The 24231-nt window shown below is 36.1% G+C and overlaps 2 protein-coding genes across 2 annotated transcripts; both read left to right on the forward strand.

The window, feature by feature from the left end:
- Positions 1–2566: 2566 nt before the first annotated feature.
- Positions 2567–3755, forward strand: LOC149204437 (heavy metal-associated isoprenylated plant protein 23-like). The gene is made up of 3 exons (XM_089393286.1): positions 2567–2882; positions 3116–3191; positions 3297–3755. The coding sequence occupies exons 1-3, from the start codon at positions 2805–2807 to the stop codon at positions 3599–3601; spliced, it is 459 nt and encodes a 152-aa protein (XP_089249412.1). The 5' UTR covers positions 2567–2804; the 3' UTR covers positions 3602–3755.
- A 2718-nt stretch (positions 3756–6473) lies between these two features.
- Positions 6474–18712, forward strand: LOC149204438 (uncharacterized). Its single transcript, XM_089397123.1, has 11 exons — positions 6474–6672; positions 13253–13815; positions 13912–14211; positions 14314–14449; positions 14642–15291; positions 15868–16630; positions 16819–16890; positions 17000–17151; positions 17236–17574; positions 18241–18357; positions 18677–18712. Exons 1-11 carry the CDS (start codon positions 6474–6476, stop codon positions 18710–18712), a joined length of 3327 nt encoding a protein of 1108 aa, XP_089253249.1.
- Positions 18713–24231: the final 5519 nt, after the last annotated feature.

Here is a 24231-nt window from a genome sequence, read left to right on the forward strand (position 1 = left end):
TAAATTAGATTTGGACGACATCTTGTAGGTAGAGTTTTGTTGATACATGATATTCATGATTTCGTGGTTGAAAGTAGGAATAGTATTGGTACAAGATTTCCATGATTTTTTCACATGTTTTATCTAAATATTAATATATATCAATCATATTTTATTTTATTTTATCTAGTATATATGAATGATTAACAATTACATGATCAGATTGTTATTACTTCATACATTTGTTTGATTTAATGATTTCTCAAATCAATAATATTTAGGAATACTTAAGTCAATATTCTAATTGATTTGTTGCAAGATTGAAATGATACAGGTACATGATATCATATTATTTTACTACACATTTCAGTTATAAGTATACTCGCGGTTATAAGTATACTCGTATGCTTTAAGAATTCTTTTTCTTTTATTGACATTTCAATTGATATATTCATTTTCATTCATTAAGTGTGTATTTTATTTAATAAGTTTCAAGTACTATAAGCCTTGCTACTGATATTTGAAAAAAAAAAACAAAAAATTAAACAAAACACTCTCATATGATTAATCTAATCCTATATATGCTTAATTGAATGTTTCTTTAGAATATATATATTTTCTTAATTGCTTAATTGAATATACACTGTGAGGTGAAGGGAGATCAATCCTTTCTTAAATTGAATTTTGTCACAAAAACAATATGGGAACCAACAATTACAAACTAACTTTTGTTAATAAAAAAGTAACACAATCCTAACATCTTTCATAAATTTTGTAGAAAAATAAAAATGTAATACAAAATTGTAGTAAATTGACAATTAGCATTCAAAATTCAATACATTTATTTGCAAACAATAATATAGTTACACTTATATATATGAAAAAAAATATTACTATGCGTTAATAAACAAGTAAGTTTAATATCCAATATATGATAATATAGTTACACTTAATAATAATAATTATATATATATATATATATATATAAAATAAGAAAAAAATATTATTATGGATTAATAAACCAGTAAAGTTAATATCCAATATATAATTTATTAGTCATATAACAAGTATTGCTTAAAATATCTTAATCATAATTAAAAAATTTACCTAAAAAATTATTGATATGCATTAATAAACAAGTGAAATTAATTAATATTATTGTTTAAAAATATCGCTCGTTAAAAGTTGTTTCTTTATTCCACAAAACAATGCACAACCCACTAAACATACATTGTTTTATTGTTGTTTCTGTCATATACAAAACAATGCACAACCACTTAATATGCCATTAATATGCCCACCTTTATTGTTGTGGATTTCATTTCCTGCATTGGTCCTTCATGACATCCTCAAAATCCATTTCTTTTTTTAAATTTCTTTTATGATAAGATCTGTTCATAAAGTTATATCTGTCCTCTGTAAAACAATGCACTCATGTTCACCTTTACTGTTGTAGATTTCATGGGCTACATTGGTATTTTATGGCATCACAAAATTCATTTTTTTTTAATATCTCATATCATATAGAGTGAAGTAGTATATAAATTTCATTTCGAATGAGACAAATAGTTAAAAGACATAAAAGATAAGGTATTCCTATTAAAATTTAATTTTTTAAATAATTTAAAATTGTTACACTGGAATATGACTGAAATGAGGAAAAATAACTCTACTTTATTTTTGTTGGTCATAACAAAATTTTTAGCCAAAAAATTAATTTGCAACTAATTTTAGTATTTGTTTGATAGGTTTATTTTATATTTATTTATTTATTTATTGAACTAAAATTATATATATAGAGTTATAATTTATTTATTATATGTTTTGGAAGTTTATTTATTCAAAAATAAGTAGTAATTTGTTTGAATTACAAGTTTAACTTATAAACTTTTTCCAATCCAAGTACAGAGGATCCTCCTTTGCAGCACAGGTGGAAATGGAAAACAAACCTGTGCTGCAAAGGAGGATCCTCTGTACTTGGACTTTTTCTGAACTTTTAGACTAGCCAGCTGACCGATGGCAATGGACAACGAACTTTTCCTATAAAGGAGAGTCCTCTGTACTTTCACTTTTTCTAAACTTTAGACTAGCCAGTGTGACATGATTACTTCTCTACCACTTTTCAGATCTTAATTCTTCTGCATACCTTGCGGTTCACGCGTTGAATGTTGAGAAATAATTCCGCATACCTTGCGGTTCACGCGTTGAATGTTGAGAAATAATTCCGCATACCTTGCGGTTCACCCGTTGACTGTTAAGAAGTAATGCGTGAGATGGCCCTTTGAACGCGGATTTAAGTCGCGAATTCATTTCCACACATTAAGACCAATGGGTGTGCCATGGGCCGAAGGTTCGCGCAACCCGCACTACGAGTCCCCATCTTTCACATTAATTGAAACTTTGCCACAACCCATGCTGTACTACTGTCCCCCTTACCCGCCATGTTTCACAGATATCAGGTCCAAACCACCTTTCTCTTTACTATTCTCTGCGCAAATAAAGTCTCGCTTTTCAGCCCACTTGCTCGAACCTATTTGTATCTCTGCCCCCAAAAATTATTGGGTTTATTATATAATTGTGCGTGAGATTGGCAAGTCCCAACTCCCGGAAGGTACCCGAATTGAAAATATCCTATAGATTTTGTTCGATTGTTTCGGTTTCTCGTCATAGCCATCAAAGTAGACGATATAGAGTTCATCTCCGTCTGTAAAGTGTAGCCTGGCCATCATTAGAATCCGAAAAAGATCAGTCCATTCTGGGAGATCAGAGACAGATTTAAATCGAGGCAACACCCTTTGGTTTTGTTTCCGTTTTTGCTGGTGAAAATGGGTGTGTTGGCCCTTCTATCAAGCTGGATTGATGTTGCCACTACTCCCAGGCGCAAAAAGCTTAAGCAATTTCAGGTACTAGGTATTTCATTGTTTCCATCGAATTAAGCTTTCAGATTTTAACATTGAATGTTGAAGGTTGTGATGGTCAGTAGAACTAATTAGCTGGTATCTTTTATTTTGATAACAGATACTGAAATATTTTAGAAATATGTGATTTAGCTTCTATTGCCTTTTTTTGTTTCAATAATTTCAAAATCTGAAATGGAGAAAAAATAACTGTCATATTTACAAATTATTATGAGCAGACCGTGGAGTTGAGAGTTCGAATGGATTGTGAAGGCTGCGAGAGAAAAGTGAGGAACGCACTAACTTCCATGAAAGGTCAGAGCCATTCTTACCATTGTTACTATACTGTTTATGTCTATATATGTGCTGTTTCAGAATCAGGACCGGGCTTATTTATGATATGAATTAATGAATGTGTAGGAGTTAGTACAGTAGAAGTGGAGAGAAAAAAGTATAAGGTAACGGTGACGGGGTACGTGGATGCCAACAAGGTGCTGAAGAGAGTGAGGCGAACGGGCAAACGAGCAGAATTGTGGCCCTACAAGCCTTACCATCTGGTTTACTATCCATACACAGCTCAGGTGTATGACAAGAAGGCTCCCTCTGGCTATGTGAGGAACGTGGACCCCACCTTCCCCAGTTATCCCCATGACAGTAACAACAGCCATGAAACATACACTTCCCTTTTCAGCGACGACCATACAAATGCTTGCACTATTATGTAGCTGCCAGCTTTTTGTAACCTATAAACTGCTCTGTATATTTTTATTTTTTGTCTAACAAAGCTGACAGCTTCTTGCCATTATCATCTGTCAGGTTTAGTAGGCAGCGCGGTTAGTTGCGTGATGTGTAGCAGCAGAGCTCTGCTTAGAATTTTAGTAGGAAGTCATAAGCTGGTGTTGTACGTTATGAGACACGGTTATGTGGATTATGATTAATGTTGTTACAATAATCATATTTATAAAATGCGTTTCAACGATATTTCTCCCGATTATTCAAGGTATATTAAATTATCACTCATTTATAATATTGTAAATATTCAAGGTATATTAAATTATCATTCATTTATAATATTGTAATTATATATTATTATTAAAAAATCGAGTATAAATTTATATTCTCGCCAAAGACCTCTGGTAATTAGAGCTTGGCTGTAGACGATTTATCTCCAACGCGTGGGGCTAAAGTCCAGCTACAACGCCCCACTTTCCAGTGTTGTTTTCGTGGTTTGCTGCGAATTTTTTTTCCGGTGAGATTACAGCTTAGAAATAAATGTATTTGATGATTAAAATTGTAAATTTGACTGTAATGTTTTAAAATTGAAGCTCTTGAATTAATTAATATTAAACAATTTGGAATATTCTAAATCGATAAATAAATTCAATATCTTTAAAATTAATTCTTTACATATGAGACGTAGGACAGGAGATTATGAACGCAGACCGGCAACCTCTTAAAGAAGATAGGAAATATATTGTTTATATATATATTAAAAAAATATATTGTTTATTATTTATTATTGTTATATTAATAAATAGTAATATAAAAAATTATAATTATAAATTATATTTTATTAAGTTAAATCTATTATATAGATATTTATTAATTTCTCTTATAAGTGAAAGTATTAAGAATAAATAAAAGTGAAGTGAAATAGATTTTTAACATAATTACATAGTAGTTAATATATGCAGTGTAGTTTAAATATAACTTAATTAAACTAAAAAAAATAAAAACTTAAAAAAATTATCATAAAAATAAAACAATTAATAAAATAGTATATTAATGGTTAATTAGTATTGTTTATTGTTGAATTGAGCCTTCGGTGATCCATATCAAATTTATGAGAGATTCTTTGGCGTAAATCACATGATATTTCATTTGTTGACACGTTTCGAACCAACCAGTGTGGTTCATCGTCAGGACAAGTTGAAGAATCAGATCCAGATTGCATGTTAAATAGTCCCAGTAGAACCTCCAACGGCTATAATCCTAGACCAGGCTAGTATTGTTTATATTAACATATATACACTTTAATATATATATTTATTTTATATATTTATATATGTTTTTTTTATTAATATATATAATTTTTTATAATTAAATTTCTTAAAAATTAATATAATAATGGGTTATATTAAATTGAAAATATGGAGAAAAAATTATAATTCATGAAAATAGAAATAATAATAATAAAAAAATTAAATAAAAAAGAAATAAAACAAAAAATGCTAACGGATAGAAATGGAAGTTACAACTAATCACCTTCTAAATAAATAAATTTAAATAATAACAAAATTAACCAAAATTGAATTCTCATCTTAAATACTAAATAAAGGACAAAAAATTTTGCTCCAAAATAAACTAATACAGAATAAATATATAATACTAAATGTGTAATACTAAAAAATATAAAATATATTGGCTTTATCTATTATTTATTACCTATTAAAAACAATTATATTAAAACAATAAATCATTTATATATTAAAGAAATTTAAATAGTAATCCGTTATTATTTATTAGTGTTATATTGATAATAATTAAATAGTAAATATAAAAATTTATAATTATAAATTGTATTTTGATTAAGTTAAATGTATTATATAGATATTTATAATTTTTTGTTATAAGTGAAAATATTAAGAGCAAATCTAGAATAAACAAGGATGGCTGCGAAGGCAGCAAGTCCCTGCCACCAAAGCAGCCTATTCTTAGCGATAGTAAGCAGAGCTCATTAACCGAGTTGGAAAAGACATAGGGGTGGAGGCAAATTGCATACAGTGAACTAACATCCAGCTGGCAAAGAAAAGTATACCTATGCTCTAACAAATGGCTTTTGAAATGTGACCAGGCGCGCACCTGACCGATAAACATTTCTATCCCCGCCATAACAAACTGGTAATTAGGAGTTTAAGGACGCATCTAAGATTACCTACCATTACCCCGAAACCCGTGAGAGTTCCTACTTAATCATTCTAAATATCATTCGAGAATGGGCTAACATGCAATGAATTTTAGCGACTTTCCAAGATATATGTATGTAATCGTGGTTGTGCCAGGTTAAGACGCGCATGTTTTCCACTTGTCTAAACATGCAATCATTTTTTAAACTCTCTTTGCCACTGCTGTTATCTCTGTCCCCGTCGCTGCTACTCTTACCTCCCTTCCTTGCCTCGGTGTCTTCTACGCGAATACGCTATGCTACCATCAGTATCAAAGCTAAGCGCTCCTAGGCTCGCAGGCAGGGATGGTGGGGAAGAAAGCGCATTGCGTGATTCCTGTGGGGCGAGTAGGATCACTGAAATATTGACTTACGCGGGTCCAACTGACCAAACAAGGAGTAAGCAGCGCACACAGGAAAGTCGGTCCAAGCCGCAATATCCTTCTTGATTGATCCCTAATCTCGAATCGACGAATTCAACGCTTTCGCTTTAGCTTTAGCTCGAGGCAACCCATGAGCCACAGATATATGCACAATCCATCATTCCATCATAGTCCCTCTTCAGCAGTTCTGCAGTTTCTGCCGCAGATATACGCCCAACATTCTCTTATTCTTTTTTCTCTGCGCTGATCTCCCGCAATAGCAAGAAAGCCATGGCGATGGTGACCAGGGTAGCAGGCAACGCCATAATCGACCCAGTCATCCAGCAGCTCACTGATCTTATTACCGAGGATATTGCCACCCTCTTTTTCCAAGATCCACAGAAAGCGCCCCCAGAGATCATGAATATTTGGTTGCAATTGCTGCGAAATTCGCTTTCAGAGGCAAGGCGCCTAATTGATTGCTCGGGACGTGGCTTGCTTTTTCTAGTTTCTACCTCTAATTTGTGCTTGTGCATATGATTTTCTTCATTTTATTCACCTCCTTTAGTTCAATGACTGGGGTCTGAGAGTTTAGCTGCATTTGAATTGATCAAAGAGGTTCTTTGTATGGTTAATTTTGTGAGTGCAGAGATCTCAGACTTCCCAGTACTCCTTTGATGGTATTCTATGTGATTGCGATAAGAGCTCATAGGTTGATCTTCTGGGCACTGTTGTTCATACATAATATTTTGCTTGAAGGTGTGTATGCAATTGTGTTCAACAACTTTTAGAAAGCTTCCATGTTCATCAAATCAATGTTCCCAACCAAAATTTTGTCAAGATCAAGACTTAAGGCAAGTCAGTATACCCATTCAGGCCATTATGTGAAGACATAGAAGCATGGGCAGTGTGATGATGGATCATATTTGGCAAGCAGTCAATTCAATTTGCCCTCTTACCTGATGTGCGTTGTAAAGTGTACAATATTGTAGTAATGCAAAGTGAGTGAAGTGGCACTTGGCAGGAACCAAGTGACACGGATTGGGTTCGAATTCAGGTTCGGCAAGGATAAAGTTCAGTTTGAGTTCAAATTTTCCAATAAAATTCGAATAAAGTTTACCATTAAGTTCAACAGAATATGTTTTTTAAATATAAATATTTTATTAGTAACATTCAAATATATTTAAGAGTGTTCTTCTGAGTGTGTGTTGTTTCATTCTCAGTCGGTCGATGTGCATGCAAGAGACACGTGGCTGGGAAGGCTGCTGTCCATTGCCTGTTACAGAGAGGGAGGTTGCCATGACTGGCAGAGAAAAATAATAACAGCATGCAGCATTATGCTCAGAGAATTAAGGAAACTGCAACGCATGAAAAGATGGAGCAAGATGGAGCTTTCTGCTACAGCAAATAGTGTTGTAACAAGATGTGCAGAGTAAGAGCAATTTAATTTATCATAGCTGCATGTTTCTTTAAGCTGATTTGCACGCCTTAGGCCAATAGTTTCTGAAAATTGAATTCTATGTAGCATTTTTTAGGTTTATATCAAATTAATCAATTACTTGAGCCTGTTGGATGGGAATAAATATTCAGAATCCATTAATTCTTGATATTGATCTCTGTGACAGGGCTCTTTGCACAACAGTAGAAGAATTGCGGCAGCAATTTGTTGTTTCAAAATGCTTTCATCTCCTGAATCTCATCACTTGAAAAATAGCAGAACACTAAATTTAAATTACAGTTTTCTATTTTCTTAGATAAGAAAAACCGCTTTTATTTTATGAACCTAGCAGAATACTGAATTTAAATTACAGTTTTTTATTTAAAACTGCTTTTATTTTATGAACCTAGAATTTTAGGTAAAACCGCTTTTATTTTATGAACCTAAAAAACGAGTGATTAATATGAACCTAAAAAACGACTGGTTGTTCCTGTCCAACTGACTGTCTTCCTGTGGGCTCAACCTTGTCCTCCAATCAGGGTATGTGATGAAGTTCGTTGAGGATGGAAGCAAAGAAATTCGTTGTCCGAAGACGCTAAGGAAGGAGTGATGGCGTGCAGAGGGTCGAAGAGAAAGCCAATAAGAAACCCAGGGGAATCATTCAGAAGAGAAATAGCAAAAAGGTCAAAGTGCCTACAAAGGTAAGATTAATAAAGCAAGTGTGATTCCAGTGAATGCTGTCTGGAAGGCGGTGGAAAAGCTAGCTCTCTGAGAAGTTGGTGAACGTGGCAGTTTGGGGCATTAATTCCAAAGATAAGTATTAAGGCACGGAGCGGTGGGAGTTGGTAACAGTTCAGTAAAGGAAAATAGACAGCGGCGGTGCCCAAAGCAAAGGTGAAAGTGTGAATTTCAATTACAGATTTTTATTTTCTTATTTAAAACTGCTTTTATCTTATGAACCTAGAAAACAAGTAATTAGTAGAGGTTTATTTTATGAACTTGGAAAACCAGAAATTAACAGTGGTTGGGCATAGGCGCATACAACCAAAAAAGAAAAGGAAAAATATTTTCTTGCATACAACAAAATATATATATATATATATATATTTATTTATTTTCTTGGATAAGAAAAACTGCTTTCATTTTATGAACCTGAATTCTTGATTTGTTCCACTAGTGATTTATCTCAAATAGTCTCTTACTCTTTCAAATTTTGTACTCTTTCACATTCTGAGAGTAATTTCACAGGAATCTTGCTACTATATTGTGCATAAAGCAAATAATTGTGAAACTGTGAAACAAGCAAAAGAAAAATTGTGAACGGATAATTCTGAAATAGTCAAAGCAGTGAGGCAAGAATTATGAAACAGTCGAAGCGGTGGATGAAGAATTGTGAAGCAGTCGGGGAAGAATTCTGAAACAGACTTGTGAAGCAGTCCAAGCAGCCAGGCAAGAATTCTGAAACAGACTTGTGAAGCAGTCCAAGCAGCCAGGCAAGAATTCTGAAACAGACTTGTGAAGCAGTCCAAGCAGCCAGGCAAGAATTCTGAAACAGTTGAAGCGGTGGAGGAAGAATTGTGAAGTAGTTCGGGAAGAATTCTGAAACAGACTTGTGAAGAATTGTGAGGCAGTCCAGAAATATAATTGTAATTGTGAAGGCAGGTTTGATAATAAAAAGCCTGCTAAAGACCTACCTCTGCATGCGTTGGCTTCACTAGCCACTTACATCCTCCTATCACTCGCCACTTGTTCACTCACATGCCACTTGTTTATTCATGCAAATTGTATGTGAGTATTTTTATGGTTTACTCACAGAATGAGATATATATCTCTAATTCATCATATATATCTAACATAACATTAAATGCATGAAAACTAACATTAACTAATGTTAGCATTAATTTACCAGGCTTTACCTTAGCATCAAAATGCAAGCAAATTTATAAATATAGTATATGGTTTCTTCCCTCTGCCTCGGGAAGAGGCTAAATAAGAAGATAGATGAATATATTCCTGAAAAGTTTGATTATACCAGATTAACCTGCCTAATAAACAGCTCAATTAATGCCAACCACCTCGTTTTCGATTACTATAGTCCCTGGCCATTGCCAGATGGTAGGGACTAATAAAAGTTTTTTAATAATGATCCGACAAAAAAAGCCTCTACAAATGTTCCCTTTGTACCTTTCAGTGACCCATCTAGCATACAGGACTATGGATTTTTAAATGGTAGCCGAAGCAAAAAAATCCACAGAGCTGTCAAATGTTCCCTTCATGAAGTGTGGGACATATATGACTGGAATTTTTTTTTTACTGGCGGTTGAAAGAAACCATGCACACCTCTGCTGTGCTGTAGGACAACTACGCTAAGTTATTAATCAATCCTTAATTTGCAAATAAAATTTTTATAAAAGATATTTAAATAATTAGTTGAGTAGGGTTTTTTTTGAAATTTAAGTCTTAGTTGTATAATTTTTGTAAATAAGGTGTTTTAAGGGTTTTGCGGTGTTAAATTTATTTATACATTTTTAAACCTATTTTAAATAATTAAAATTTAGGGTCAAAAATTGTATCCACCAATAAAGATGATAAAGGCAAAAACATTTAAGGGTTCGATTAAAATATGTTTTTACTTAGATTTTCAACTTAAAAATAAAATTATATATTAGATTTATATAATAAAATATTATTGGATTTATATATATATCTATATATATATATATATATATATATATATGACTTTAGATATATTCTCAAAAATAATGACAAATCTCATTTGAACCTTATCAGAAATTTCAAATTTGAATTGAACTTAATCATAGTTGAATCAAAATTTGAATCCAAAATATGTGACATAGTTCCATCCTCGTTCTCTACATCCAATATAAATTATGCATTAGCTACTGTGGAGGATGACCCCTCAAGAGGATCACCATCATTTAAACTGAATAGCCCTAATACTCGTTAATTAGGATTCAAATTGGCTAATTCCAACTCAACATTGTCATCCAAACCCATATCATCATGAAAGACATTGTACAAATCCCCATATGTGATTTGATTCCTCTCAAGAAGAGAATTAAGTAACTTAATGGTGGATTCTCATGGATAATTGTTGTAGAAGAGGGCACTTTTCCCCATGCTCTCTCATATTGTATCATTATATTTATATCCTTCCGCCCCTATGAAATCTCTCCATCCATGTGAACAGGTTAAGTAACTTAATGGTGGATTCTCATGGATAATTGTTGTAGAAGAGGGCACTTTTCCCCATGCTCTCTCATATTGTATCATTATATTTATATCCTTCCGCCCCTATGAAATCTCTCCATCCATGTGAACAGGTTTGTTTCTTTGCCTGATGTGTGTCATGAAACCAAGACACAAATAGGTCATGTGCCATAAATGTGTTTGGCATGTGTCTTATGCACAAGACACATAACAAACATATGCCCTAACATATCAATGTCTAAAACAATAGATACATATATGTAACCCTTTAAAGGAATGTCCTAATAATACTTTTTTTTAATTAAGAGAATCAGTAAAATTGCCACTTGTCACTAAGGAGACCTAGAATTCAGTTAGTGCAATTGATACTCTACTCCTAAGCCTAAAGAAACGGACCACAAGCCTTGTTAGATAGGTGAACTGAGTTTTGAACATGGGAATCTTCCCTATATTGGTTGGCAAATGCCTTTTGGTGTGGTACTTCCATTGTTCATTCTAGCCCGATGGGCTAGGCATGTCCTATTACTTAGACTACATGTAATCTTAACAATCAAGTTATGCCCTTGGTTAGTAGCTCGAGTGGTTAGGATCTTGGTTTGTTCTCCCATCTACCTGAGTTCAATTCCAGGGGACATGTCTGGCCTATTGTTATAAGGCTCGAAGAGTAGGGAACCTCCATGATAGTCTCTCACTCCTATGGGGTTAGGACATGTCCGCTCTCACTAAGTCATAATTTATTGGTATACTTGGCTTGCATACTATTAGATATACTATTGGTGTTATCGTGGAAGCCAAAATGATTGATTCTTGGCTATTGGATATACTCTTGGTTTTATAGTGAACTTTGCTACTATGATGTTGAGACATCTCAACTCTCATTAAGTCATTTAAGCTATTGGAATATCTTGTTTGCAAGCTTTTGCATTTACTATTGTTATTATAGTGGTACCTGAAAGGTTTAATTACAAGTTTTTGGATATACTCTTGGAACCCTAAAGGTTCAATTACAAGTTTTTGGATATAGTCTTGGTGCTATAGTTACCAATTCACAATGGTAAAAGGAAAAATAATTAAGTTATTGAATCTCTACAATAGGTACAAATTTTCATGATTAAAAAATAAAAAAAGAAAATCGATGTAGGAATAATCTGACTAATAGACAAAATAACTTTTTGTATAAATTTATTAATATTAATATTGTTATTATTAAACATTTTTAAATCTTGATTGTAACCAACCAAGGATAACCTTAGTTGACTAATGTTAATATTTCACTTTGGTCAACTATGGTTGACTATAATTGAATATGGTAGAGTAACATTGACCGAGGACAACTATTAGTGAACAATGTTGACTATTGTTAAAATATGGTAAACATAGGGTTGACCAAGTTTGATCATGGTCAACTATTTAAACAATGCCTTAAAAGGTTGACTTTGTTTGACAATGTTGACTGATGTGGGCATTACGTTTCATCGAAGTTGAAAAGCGTTGAGTGTCAAACATAGTCAAACATAGTCTAACATCGTCAACAACATTAGTAAAATAATATGTTCTAAACCATATTAATATTATTAAACAATATTAAGCCTTGACTAAGGTTGACCACAAATGTATATTTGTTGACCATAGTTGAATATAGTCACCAAGGTTGACTAAGGATGACTAACATTGACTATGCTAAACATATGGTTGATTAAGGTTGACTATTTAAATGTTGACTACAAAAGTTAACTATGTTTGACTATGTCATCATGTTGACTCTTGATAATGTGTCTATGGTTAATTATAGGCATGTTAAATGTACTGCCTATTATTAATCATGGTTGAACATGATGTTCATATTTTCTATGTTTGACCAAATCAATCATGATTATGAAGTGTTGATATTTATTGTGAATAAAACACACTTATCAACTAAAATATTATTATATTAATGATATTAATAATGCATTTATCCTATTACTAATATATTATTATTATTAATGTAACATTGTTAATGTTATTAATGATATTATTATTAGTATTAATATTAGTATTATGTTTTAGTATTATTTACATTAGTATTACTATTATTAATAATATTAATATTAATGTCATTGCTTACATGTTTTTAATAACATTAATAATATTAGTATTTTTATTTATTTTATATTCTTATGTTATTAAGAATAGTAATCTTTTTAACAATATTCATATTGTTAGTTTCTTATCATTATTATATTAAGATTAAATTAAATTTTTTATTATTTCAATGCTATTATTAATTCTATTTTTTTTGTTTTTCAAGTGGTCTGTATTTATCAGAGATTATATCAAGCTTGACGCTTGACCTGTGGTGTGAGAAACCATGACCCAAGGGAATCTAAGTCGTTTTGGATTTGGGTGCAACTGGATGCAGAATCACGGAGTACTAATCTTGCAATCCTGGAAACTGTCCAGGAATTGAAAAATGAAATGGCACGGTTGCGAGAGGACAACGCACGTCTAACAGTTGAACAGGAAAAGATTCTGAAGAGCCTGTCAGACAGGCAAAACCCACCCCTGTCCAACCCCAGTGCAGAACAGCAAAGGGTAACAGAAGAACAAGATTATCAAATGGAACCTGAAAATTCCGAAGATAAGGAGGATCACTCTGATAATGCACCTCAACAGCAAACATCAAAACGTCAGAAAGTGGAATTGCAGGGAGAATTTCGAAAGATTAAACCTCCACATTTTGATGGTGAGCAGGAGGAAGCTGCTGAAGCCTGGTTGATCAATATGAACAAGTATTTTCAGTTGTATGAGTACGACCACAACCTGAAAGCAAGATTGGCAATCTTCCAGTTACAGGGCAAGGCAACCTTGTGGTGGGAGGAAATCAAGATTGTCAAGGGGGTCAGCGAACGAACTATTACATGGGAAAAGTTCCAGAAGTATTTCAAGGAGAGGTACCTCACAGAGCGCTTCTATGATGAGAAGGCCAGAGAATTCCACGACTTAAGACTGGGACAACAAACCATGGATGAGTTCATTAACCGGTTTACCTCACTGCTACGTTATGTACCTTACATTAAGGAGGAGAAGGCCAAGGTTCAGAGGTTTGTGAGCAGCCTACCGTCATACATAAGGGAAAGGATTGAATTCGATAACCCTAGAACCATGGATGAAGCCATCCGTAAGGCGAGAATCTGTTACCAGCAGAGTAAACAGAAGGGGGACACTTCAAGTAAGAGATGGAATGAGAAAAGAAGTGGTCGGGTGGTTGGAAGCAGCAAAGGAGGTCGCGGCAGTGGGAATAAGGGTGCTGGTAAAGGACTAAGTAGTAGACCTGCTGCAAGGAACGTGCCCCGGTCCAGACCAATGAGCGAATCTAAGGCAAATGAGCAGTCTGTTAGATCAGATGGTGAGGGGATAACCAGACCACCAGTGCAATGCTGGGGTTGTGGAGGACCCCACTATGTTAAAAATTGTCCACAGAGGAAAGGAACAGACCAGATATCTCAGATACATGAGGCATCAACGGTTGGGGACGTGGCACGTAGCGTACCCAGAATCAATGCGGCGCTGGAGGACCGTCAAGCGGAGTACCAGCCATCTATGATTGAGTTCGAAGGTAAGATCGCAAACCTATCCATAGCTGTTCTTATAGACCCAGGGGCTACCTTAAGTTATATTAGTCCAAAAATTGTAGAACAGTGTAAACTGCAAGCTGAAAAATTCAAGAATCCATGGCTAGTCCAACTAGCTACAGGAGCCAAGAGACGAGTCTTGGCCAAGGTAAATAATTGTGCCTTAGCCTTAGCAGGGCAGCCAGTAGTGGCAGATTTGAATGTGTTACCGTTGGGCTCCTACGATATTTTGATTGGGATGGACTGGCTGGAGAGACACTGGTCCTTGGTGAACTACAAGACCAAGACCATATATTATAAAGATGATCAGGGGGATCAGCAAGAATTACAAGGAATTAGACACCCTGTACAGATCCGACCCATTACAGCTACCCAGCTAGCTAAGTGCATCAAGAAGAAATGTCAAATCTACGCTATCCAGGTGGGGTATGCAAATCAAAAGGACAAAACTGCCATGCTGGGTAACATTCCGATAGTGCAAGAGTTTGCAGATGTTTTTCCCGAGGAAGTGCCAGGATTACCACCAAAACGGGATGTGGATTTCACTATTGAGCTAATTCCAGGAGCAGCACCTGTATCACGGGCACCCTATCATATGAGTGTGCCAGAACTAACAGAATTAAAGATGCAGCTACGAGAACTATTAGATAAGAACTATATCAGACCCAGCGTGTCGCCTTGGGGAGCCCCAGTGCTGTTCGTCAAAAAGAAAGATGGAACCTTTCGGATGTGCATTGATTATCGCCAGTTAAATAAGCTTACAATCAAAAACAAATATCCTTTGCCTAGAATCGACGAGCTCTTTGATCAGGTGAAGGGAGCCACGGTATTTTCAAAAATTGATCTGCGATCTGGTTACCATCAGATCAGAATAAAAGAGGAAGATATCGCTAAGACCGCCTTCAGAACGCGGTATGGGCATTATGAGTTCGTGGTGTTACCTTTTGGGCTGACCAATGCACCTGCCACTTTCATGTGCTTGATGAACAGTGTGTTTCATCGGTTTTTAGATAAATTTGTGCTGATATTCATAGATGACATCCTGATTTACAGCAAATCAAGGAAGGAACATGAGGAGCACCTTAGATTGGTGTTGCAAACTTTGCGGGAACATCAATTATATGCAAAGTTCAGTAAATGCGACTTTTACAAGGAGGAGATACAATATTTGGGCCACGTGATCACTAAAGAAGGCATTGCAGTGGACCCTGAAAAGATTAGAACTATAATGGAGTGGCCTATACCAAAGGACGTGGCAGATATTAGGTCCTTTATGGGGTTAGCAGGGTATTATAGAAGATTTGTCGAAGGCTTTTCGAGAGTAGCATACCCAATCACCTCTTTGCAAAAGAAAGGAAAAGTATTTAAGTGGACCTCAGAGTGCCAGAAGAGCTTTGAACAGCTCAAGCACTTACTCACTACTGCACCTATATTAAGTATAGCTGATCCTAGCAAGGATTACGTGGTCTGCACGGACGCAAGTAAAGAAGGTGTGGGAGGAGTGCTGATGCAGGAAGGAAGAGTCATTGCTTATGAGTCCAGAAAGCTGAAAGAGCATGAGCAGAAGTATTCTACTTATGACATGGAGTTGGCTGCTGTCATTCATGCCCTGAAAATGTGGCGACATTACCTTTTGGGCAGAAAATTTCTATTATTAACAGACCACCACAGTTTAACGAACTACTTCAGTCAACCCACCTTAAATACGAGACAAGCTCGTTGGGCTGACTTCCTAAGTGGGTTCGACTTTGAAATTAAGCATCTAAAGGGTAAGGAGAACCGAGTAGCAGATGCATTAAGTCGGAAGGTGCAATGCGTGTGCAAAATTTCAGTTAGTAAGTGGCAAAGTACCTTAGTGGAAAAGATAAAAATAGCGGCTGAACAAGATGCTGTTTATCAGCACATCAAACAGCAATTACAGCAGCAATCTGATAAGGAATTACAACAAGGGTACAAACTAGATGATGCTGATATGTTGTGCTTTAATAATAAGCTGTATGTGCCCAATGAAGACAGCATTAAGAAGCTGATTTTGGATGAATTTCATACCAGCCATTATACGGGACATCCGGGCTACCAGAAAATGGTTACCGCACTCCGCAAAGAGTACTACTGGCCAAAAATGAAGAAAGAGATAGCTGAGTATTTAGCACGCTGTCTAGAATGTCAGCAAATTAAGGCGGAACACATGCACCCAGCAGGGCTGTTACAACCTCTACCCATTCCGGAATGGAAGTGGGAGACTATCTCCATGGATTTTATAACGGGACTGCCCAAAACCAAGAAGAATAATGATTCCATTATGGTGGTAGTGGATAAGCTGAGCAAGGCAACACACTTCATACCTGTGCAGTCGACATACAGGGCTGTACAGATTGCCCATATTTTCATGCAGCATGTGTTCAAATTGCATGGACTGCCGAAAGTGATTATCTCCGATCGGGATGTCAAGTTTACATCAACCTTTTGGAGGACCTTGTTTGCTGAACTGGGAACACAGCTGAACTTTAGTACAGCTTATCATCCCCAAACAGATGGTCAAACAGAACGAGTAAATCAAGTTGTGGAGGACATGCTGAGAGCATGCGTTATGATGAAGCCGACTCAATGGGAGGACTATCTCCACTTAGTCGAATTCGCATACAACAATGGATACCATTCCTCAACTCAGATGAGTCCTTTTGAGGTTATGTATGGGCGGAAGTGCCGCACACCCGCAAGCTGGGGTGGACCGGAGGACAGGTTGCGAATTGGTCCTGATATGTTACAGGAAATGGAGAACACAGTGAAAAGGGTGCGTAATAACTTGAAAGCCGCTCAGGACAGGCAGAAAAGTTTCGCTGATCGAAAGAGAAGATTTAAGGAATTCCAGGTTGGGGATCATGTGTTTGTGAGGATCCAACCAAGAAGGAGTACCTTGCAGTGGAGCGGATGTGCCAAACTAGCACCTCGTTACTTTGGACCTTTCCAGATCTTGGCCAAAGTAGGACCGGTCGCTTACCAACTTGCCCTACCAAGCCATATTAGGATTCACAATGTGTTTCACGTATCCGTATTAAAGCAATACGTTTACGATCCTAAACATGTGATTCAATGGCAGAATGTGCGGGTAAGAAGTAATCTGGTTATTATGGATAAGCATTGGTTATAAACTAAAAAAATAACTAAATCCATTGCTGTTTGCAGGTCGAGCCGGAAGGCGAGGTTCTGGTCGAACCACTGATCATTCTCGACCGGAGAGAAGTGCAGCTGCGGAAACGAGTTATTTCCCAAGCTAAAGTGCAGTGGCAGCACTATGGACCAGAGGAGGCCACTTGGGAAGATGAGGAACTCCTTAGAGAGGCTTATCCAAATATGTTTACAGGAGATAGACATCGGGACGATGTCCAATCTCAGGAGGGGGAGATGTAATGACCCCAGATTTATGTAAATTTGAAAGTTACTGTGGTAAAAGACTAATACAGTTGTTGTTATGTTTTAAACAAAACTGTGGCAAACTAATTCTGATTGAATAATTTAAATTTAAATATTTTCTTGGAATTGCTGGCAGCCTCTAAGAGGTGAATCTTAAAGAAAATGATCAGTTGTGATAACTGATGGAACTACCCTCCAAAAGAGGGAAAAACCCTGACTGAGGGATTCTGTGCGGTTGGGACAGACAGAGGAAAAACAAATCTTGCTCCAAGAGTAAAGGAGAGAGAGGTTAAGTCTGGTGAGGACCAGATAACCTGGCACAAGAAGTGCACTGTTCCTGTTGAGGGCTGGGGGCCTGCAGGATTGCTCGGGGGGAGAACACCGTCTGAAGGATGGATTCTCATGGCTGGGAGGAGAGCAGAATTTAAGTTCAGGTGACTTTTGTTTGAACAAAACCATTCCTGTCAGAGGTGATCAGGTACGGTTCCCAAACCAGTAGTCCCTGTTATAAAAAGCATTGTGTATGGAATTTACAGTAATTTATTTATGAAAGACTGTGTGTGATTCTTAAATACTGATGGGAAAATAGCATTCTGTACATCTGTAAAGGTTAAATAAAAACTGTTCGTTAATGGACCAAATGAGTTAGCACTCAGTTAGAATTGATAAGGCGGAAGAGTAAAGCAAGAAGGGCATGGGTGTACAGAACCCTGCTCAAGGTTCGGCTACGAGGTAGCAGCCTTGATCCATAAATTATTAATAAAGCAGTATTAATCAATTTGTTTAACAATGGACAGGTTAAAAAGAAAGGTGCCTTACAACCTGTGGACTGATGAGAGTCGTAGAACAGTGCATGAAAGAGGGTTTATGCCTTTATAGAGAAAGAAAAGGTATCGACTGCAACAGCAGAAATCTTGTGACAGCGAATAGAACGCTGGTAGATACCCTAGGTTTTCCAAACCACGTGCGTTCAACAGAAAAGCTCTGCGCAGAGAGCGTTGGATGACGGGTCACCTTATAGTATTAAAGGGTGCCATAGAACCTCCTGGCTTAAGGTAGAAAACCCAAGATGAATTTATAATAAATAATGTACAGAACGAGAACATTTCCGTATGCTGTGAAGTACAGAGACGGAAGCATTAACTGAAGTGAAGAATAAGGCTCTGAGTATTAGAGCTAAACCTGATAACTATGAAAGTATATATTCATTTTAATGCATGCAAATAAAGAAAAACATTTATCTGTAAACCTGAGACGAGAATTTGTATCTGGCAACGACAGATAACCTTGTTCAATCTGAGCAAAGAACTGAGCATATGAGTAAAGAAGGGTGACTCCGTTAAACAGTAAATATATGTAAGCAAACCATAACTTTTCGGGCCTATGCATGCAAGCAAAGGGAAAGTAACCTTGTGAAACCGCAAGCCTGTGCATAAAGAACCTAACCACAGACACATATTTAATAGCCGCGGATCTGTATAATGAAATAGAAGTCATGCAAGCAACTAATCCTTTCACGGAATGAGGGATTGTTAACCAAACATTATTTACGCGCTAAGCTATGATAAATCAACTGGTCAACGTAACATTTCTTTTACAGAATCTATAGCATGACTATCATCATAATATGGTAAATGTCAAGACAGTGATGTCCAAAAGAAAAGACCAAAAACCCATATAGCAAATTAACGCGGAGACTCTAATTCTGAGAAAGAATATACAAAAATGAAATGTTCAATATATAAGTGAAATGTCTGTGGGCTAAGCAGAGTATTACAGCATTAAAAGGCAAACTTATACTCTGAGCAAATTAATACATATGCGAACAGAATCAGTTCCATTAAATACATTTATAACCCCATCTGCGCGTGGAGGCCAGATGTGAACATTCTTAAACATAGCTATGATCTAAGTCTGCCGCCAGTGGCTCGGCAATGCAAAAAAGGAAGACCTCGATGGTTACCTCAGAACCCCGAATTTCTGAAAGAACAACTTGTAACCATTAACACAGACATCTTAGTTAAGCAACAAGCCGGATGTAAGGTTCTTCACCGAGAGCAACTCGGAGGGAACGAGGCTACCAAATGGGGAAACTGAGACCTGCATAGACCATTTAAGGTATGCATGACGGTAAACCCTGAAATGTATTCGAATAAACCGACCCTTAGGGCATGTATGACTGTAAACCCTGAAATATTTCCGAATAAACCAACTTTCAAATGCGGAGAAGCTTACCTGGGTTTGATAGAAGTCGTTGCAGAGTAATCCCGTGGGAGTTGACCAAATGTAACCAGGGCCGCTGCACCAGGATTTGTCAAGGGAAAACCAAACTACAATAAGTAATAAACCATGCAATTCCAGCCATAAAAAATACAGAATAATGAACAAGAACACCTTCTTAGTACCTGTAAGGTTTAAAGCGAACAGGGTCCAGCTTCGGCATGACAGAACGGCAGTATAGTGCTGTTGATAGCGAACTCGAGGAGGAGTGAGGAACCATTCCGCAAAGACCGCGGACAACAAAGGAAACAATAGTGTGAATGGTCGATTAAATATCCACGCAAAACCCTGAACAACTTCCAGCCCTCCGATCTCAGGAAGAGATCTAGACCGTCGGAGTATGGCGGGAGTAGCTGGCGGAGGAATCAACGTTGGCAGTACCGAGAAGTCACATGGCTGGGAGAACCAGGCCATGCCACCTGCCCAAGAAGGACGGGCGGACATAAAAGCTTCGGCGATCTGTCAATGAAGGGTACTGCGGTGGGATCCGAAAAGCCCACGCCATTAATACCAAGAGTTAAAATATCTGCAGTGACTGCGGAAGTTTAAACATTACATAACCTACCACCTGTACTGGAGATGCCGGCCTAGGCCACACCAGCCCTTAACAGGACTAGATTTTTTCCCACAAAATTTAGAACCGATGACCTTCACTCCATCACCATCTATTCTACACCTCATGAGATGCTATTATTAATATTATATCCTATTTTATTATGGTAACATCATAAAAAAATTACTAATAATATTTTTATTAAAATCAATATTAATATTATATTTTTAATAATATTATTAAAAATAAAAATTATAATATTATATATATTATAATTTAATATTATAATTTTTTTATTAACATTTATTAAAACATTAAATAATAAATAAATTTGCAACATCCACGATGCTCGAAATCCTAATACAATGAAACCTAGTAATTGAAATTTTCCCACTATAAGTAAACTCTACAATAAGATAAACCCTAAACCCAGAGTCTTCTCAAACGATTTAGCCACCAAACCACTTATTTCAAGTAACCATTGAAACTATTGAAATTATAACAAACAAATAACCTATTTAGACTATTTTGTTCCACAAGTGAGTGTTGTGGTCTATTGGTAAAGTGTTGGGTTTGTCGAGAAGGGGTTTCAAGTTTGAATCTAACTTGAGACACATTATTAACTATTCAACATTTTCCCCAATTAGGGCGTGAGTTTTCACAATATCCTCCTTGGGATTTGTCTGATGGTTGAAGTGACGGGTGGTAGGGGTATGAGTTTGCGCAATATCTTCCTTGGGATCTCTCTGATGGTTGAAGTGATGGGTGGCAAGGTCATTGGGCAGCAACAAAGCCCTCCTCACATGTGTGAACGATGGGATGGTAAGCTAGTGGGAATATGAGATTTTAATGCTCGTGCTGTAGGATGCAGAGCGTATAACCTCGAGAGGGAAAGGTAAAGTAACATTCTGTGTGCAGGCATTTGGATATTGCGTTGGGTTCTCTCGTTCGGGTCAGCACGAACATGATGGTGGAACCAACCTTAGGCAGCGTCCTCATTCACTGTGTTGATGGAGTTTGACATCGAGTACGTATTCCTTATTTCAACGTCTCCATGTCCATGACATGCGCGCTATAGCATTTTATGTATCCTACATGTGGGTTGGAATGGAATTTAGCGTCTTGAAAGAAGAATATTATCTCTAATTTCGATGATTGCATATGATGTGGGGTGTATTGTTTCTATTCTGGTGTTTGTTATCTATGTCATTGTTCTGTCCCGCATGCGAATGATTGTCCATCTCCGACGTAGGTGTGGGAGGCTCAGAATCTATATACTTAACAAAGGAAAGCTTTTTAATTTGTTTCTTGTCCTGAACAGGGATATATATTTAAAATCTTTGTCTATGAATATTAATGATAATGTTGTGGTCCATATGGAGTTTTGGCTTGGGGAGTGGCTCCTTGTTGTAATTCGTGTAATGGGATAGAACAGTTTCAAAAATTTGGGGCATCTTGGCCCTCTTGAGCACAACGTGTCATGCGGGGGATATGAATGGTGGTGTGGACCTCCTTTTTCGAATTTAACTCTTGTCCTCAGGCTAAAGCCTAACATAATTTGTATCTTGCTCCTTCTTAATGTACTTGTAACACATTCTTATAATTTGTGTTTATGTTGTGATCGCGGGAAAACCATTGGAAATTTTTCCAAGGCCTTCAACATTAGTTGGAAAAATAGTGATTTCAGGGATAGGAAGAGTTTGACGATGCCTCACGGTGCTAGTTCATCGGGAAATGGTGGTCGAGGCAAAGGTTGTAAGCCTGGGAACCGATCCAGCAGAGGTTGCTCCTCTGTCTGACCCCAGAAGAGGAGTGGTCGTAGAATAGATGCCCAGATCCTCCAGGAGGTGGCCCAGGATTACAATGTTGGAACTCCAACCAAAGTCAAATAGATGATATCAACTTGGGAAGTAGAGCTCAACCAAAGAGAAAAAGTTGAAGTGCAATTGGAAAAATTGGCAGGTCTTAGTTTTGGATCCTTGACATACTCATGGCCGAACCACTCAGTACAAACAAACAATGCATTTATATTGGTTGATGAAAAGTTTGGTCACCAAAGCTATCATGACCTTACCGGTTGATGTTGGTAAACCTGATCCGAGCTTCCAGGAAATTCACAAGGAATTTCAGTTGATTCAATTCCAGATTCAATAGCAGAACATGTGCGTGGGATGTATAGAGAAACACATTTTGTGTCTCCCGTAGTGAGAAGTTCTAGGGTCCAGTGCAAAGGACCCAACTCATGTGGAGTCCTCCAAGGACCAGATGTTATTGCAGTTTAGTTTTGGATATTTTTTTGGTTTACTTTCCTATTGCATATGTCAGATAGTACTGAATATTGTAGCTTATTAAACAAAAACTTTTGCTTATACATTCAGGCCTATAAGACCTTGTGTGACTTTCAAATTTTGGATGGCTTACAATACATTTCGGTGGCCAACAACACTGATTTCCCTTTTGGACAGGGTAAAACCACCGAACATCTTTCATGAATATAAATTACTTTTACAAATGAATAAATGAATATAACCTATCAACCTTAAAAAAAAAAATTATTTATTCTAGTACGCATTAAATGTATTCAATACACATTCAAACTATTAAAAGGAAATTAAAATGGATATGTAATACACCTTGATAAATATGCTCATAACAACACTCGTGTCATTTTATTTTAAGAGACCACAAACAAACTCAATTGGATTTCACGAATTTTGTGGTTAGACATGTCAAAACACAACTCTATACCACTTCTTAAAATATATCTCTAATACATCATACCATTATTAATTTTAAATATTACGAATTAACCGAATTTAACTATGCTAACAACAACACACTATCAATTTTCAAAGTGATTGTGAAGGTCGAACTTCTTAAGAGTCCACGAACAAACTCAATTGGATTTCACTAATAGTGCGTTTGGATATGTCGAAACACAACAATATCATTTGTTAAAATATATCTCTGACACATCATACCAATCATTGACATTTAAATATGGCGAATTAACCAAATTAAAAAACAATAAAATTAACATTTAAAACTACCAGATTAAATCTACGAGATACATTTGATGGAAAAGCGTAAATTTGATATTAATGTAGAGTAATTACATGAAAATCTACAATAACATATTCAAGAAATCGATAAAAATGTGTCTCCTTATTTTCGCAACAAACATTGCTATATTTTTATGAAAAATTCGAGTTAAATTGCTAGAGAGTCAACAACCACTTAGAATTATGTTCTCGCCTAACAACTGGACAATCCAAAAAGGTTAATAAAGTATCCATATGCTTTTCTGCTACTGGTTAAATAATATTTAGTAATGGTATCATGATAAATGATTTTTTGGAATATTAATAAGCATAACAAAAATGTTGTAAATTAAACTCTCTGATTCTCCTCATTTAAATGTGGGTTAACTGAAAAGCCAAATCTGCATCCAACTTTATTCTATTCCTCTTAAAAATACAAATTGATTTATTTTTAATGATTCTTGAAATGCTCAAACCT

Source organism: Pinus tabuliformis, chromosome 1_2 (assembly GCF_031772625.1).
Source record: "Pinus tabuliformis cultivar Carrire ecotype Pingquan chromosome 1_2, CPIR1, whole genome shotgun sequence".
Classification (NCBI taxonomy): domain Eukaryota; kingdom Viridiplantae; phylum Streptophyta; class Pinopsida; order Pinales; family Pinaceae; genus Pinus; species Pinus tabuliformis.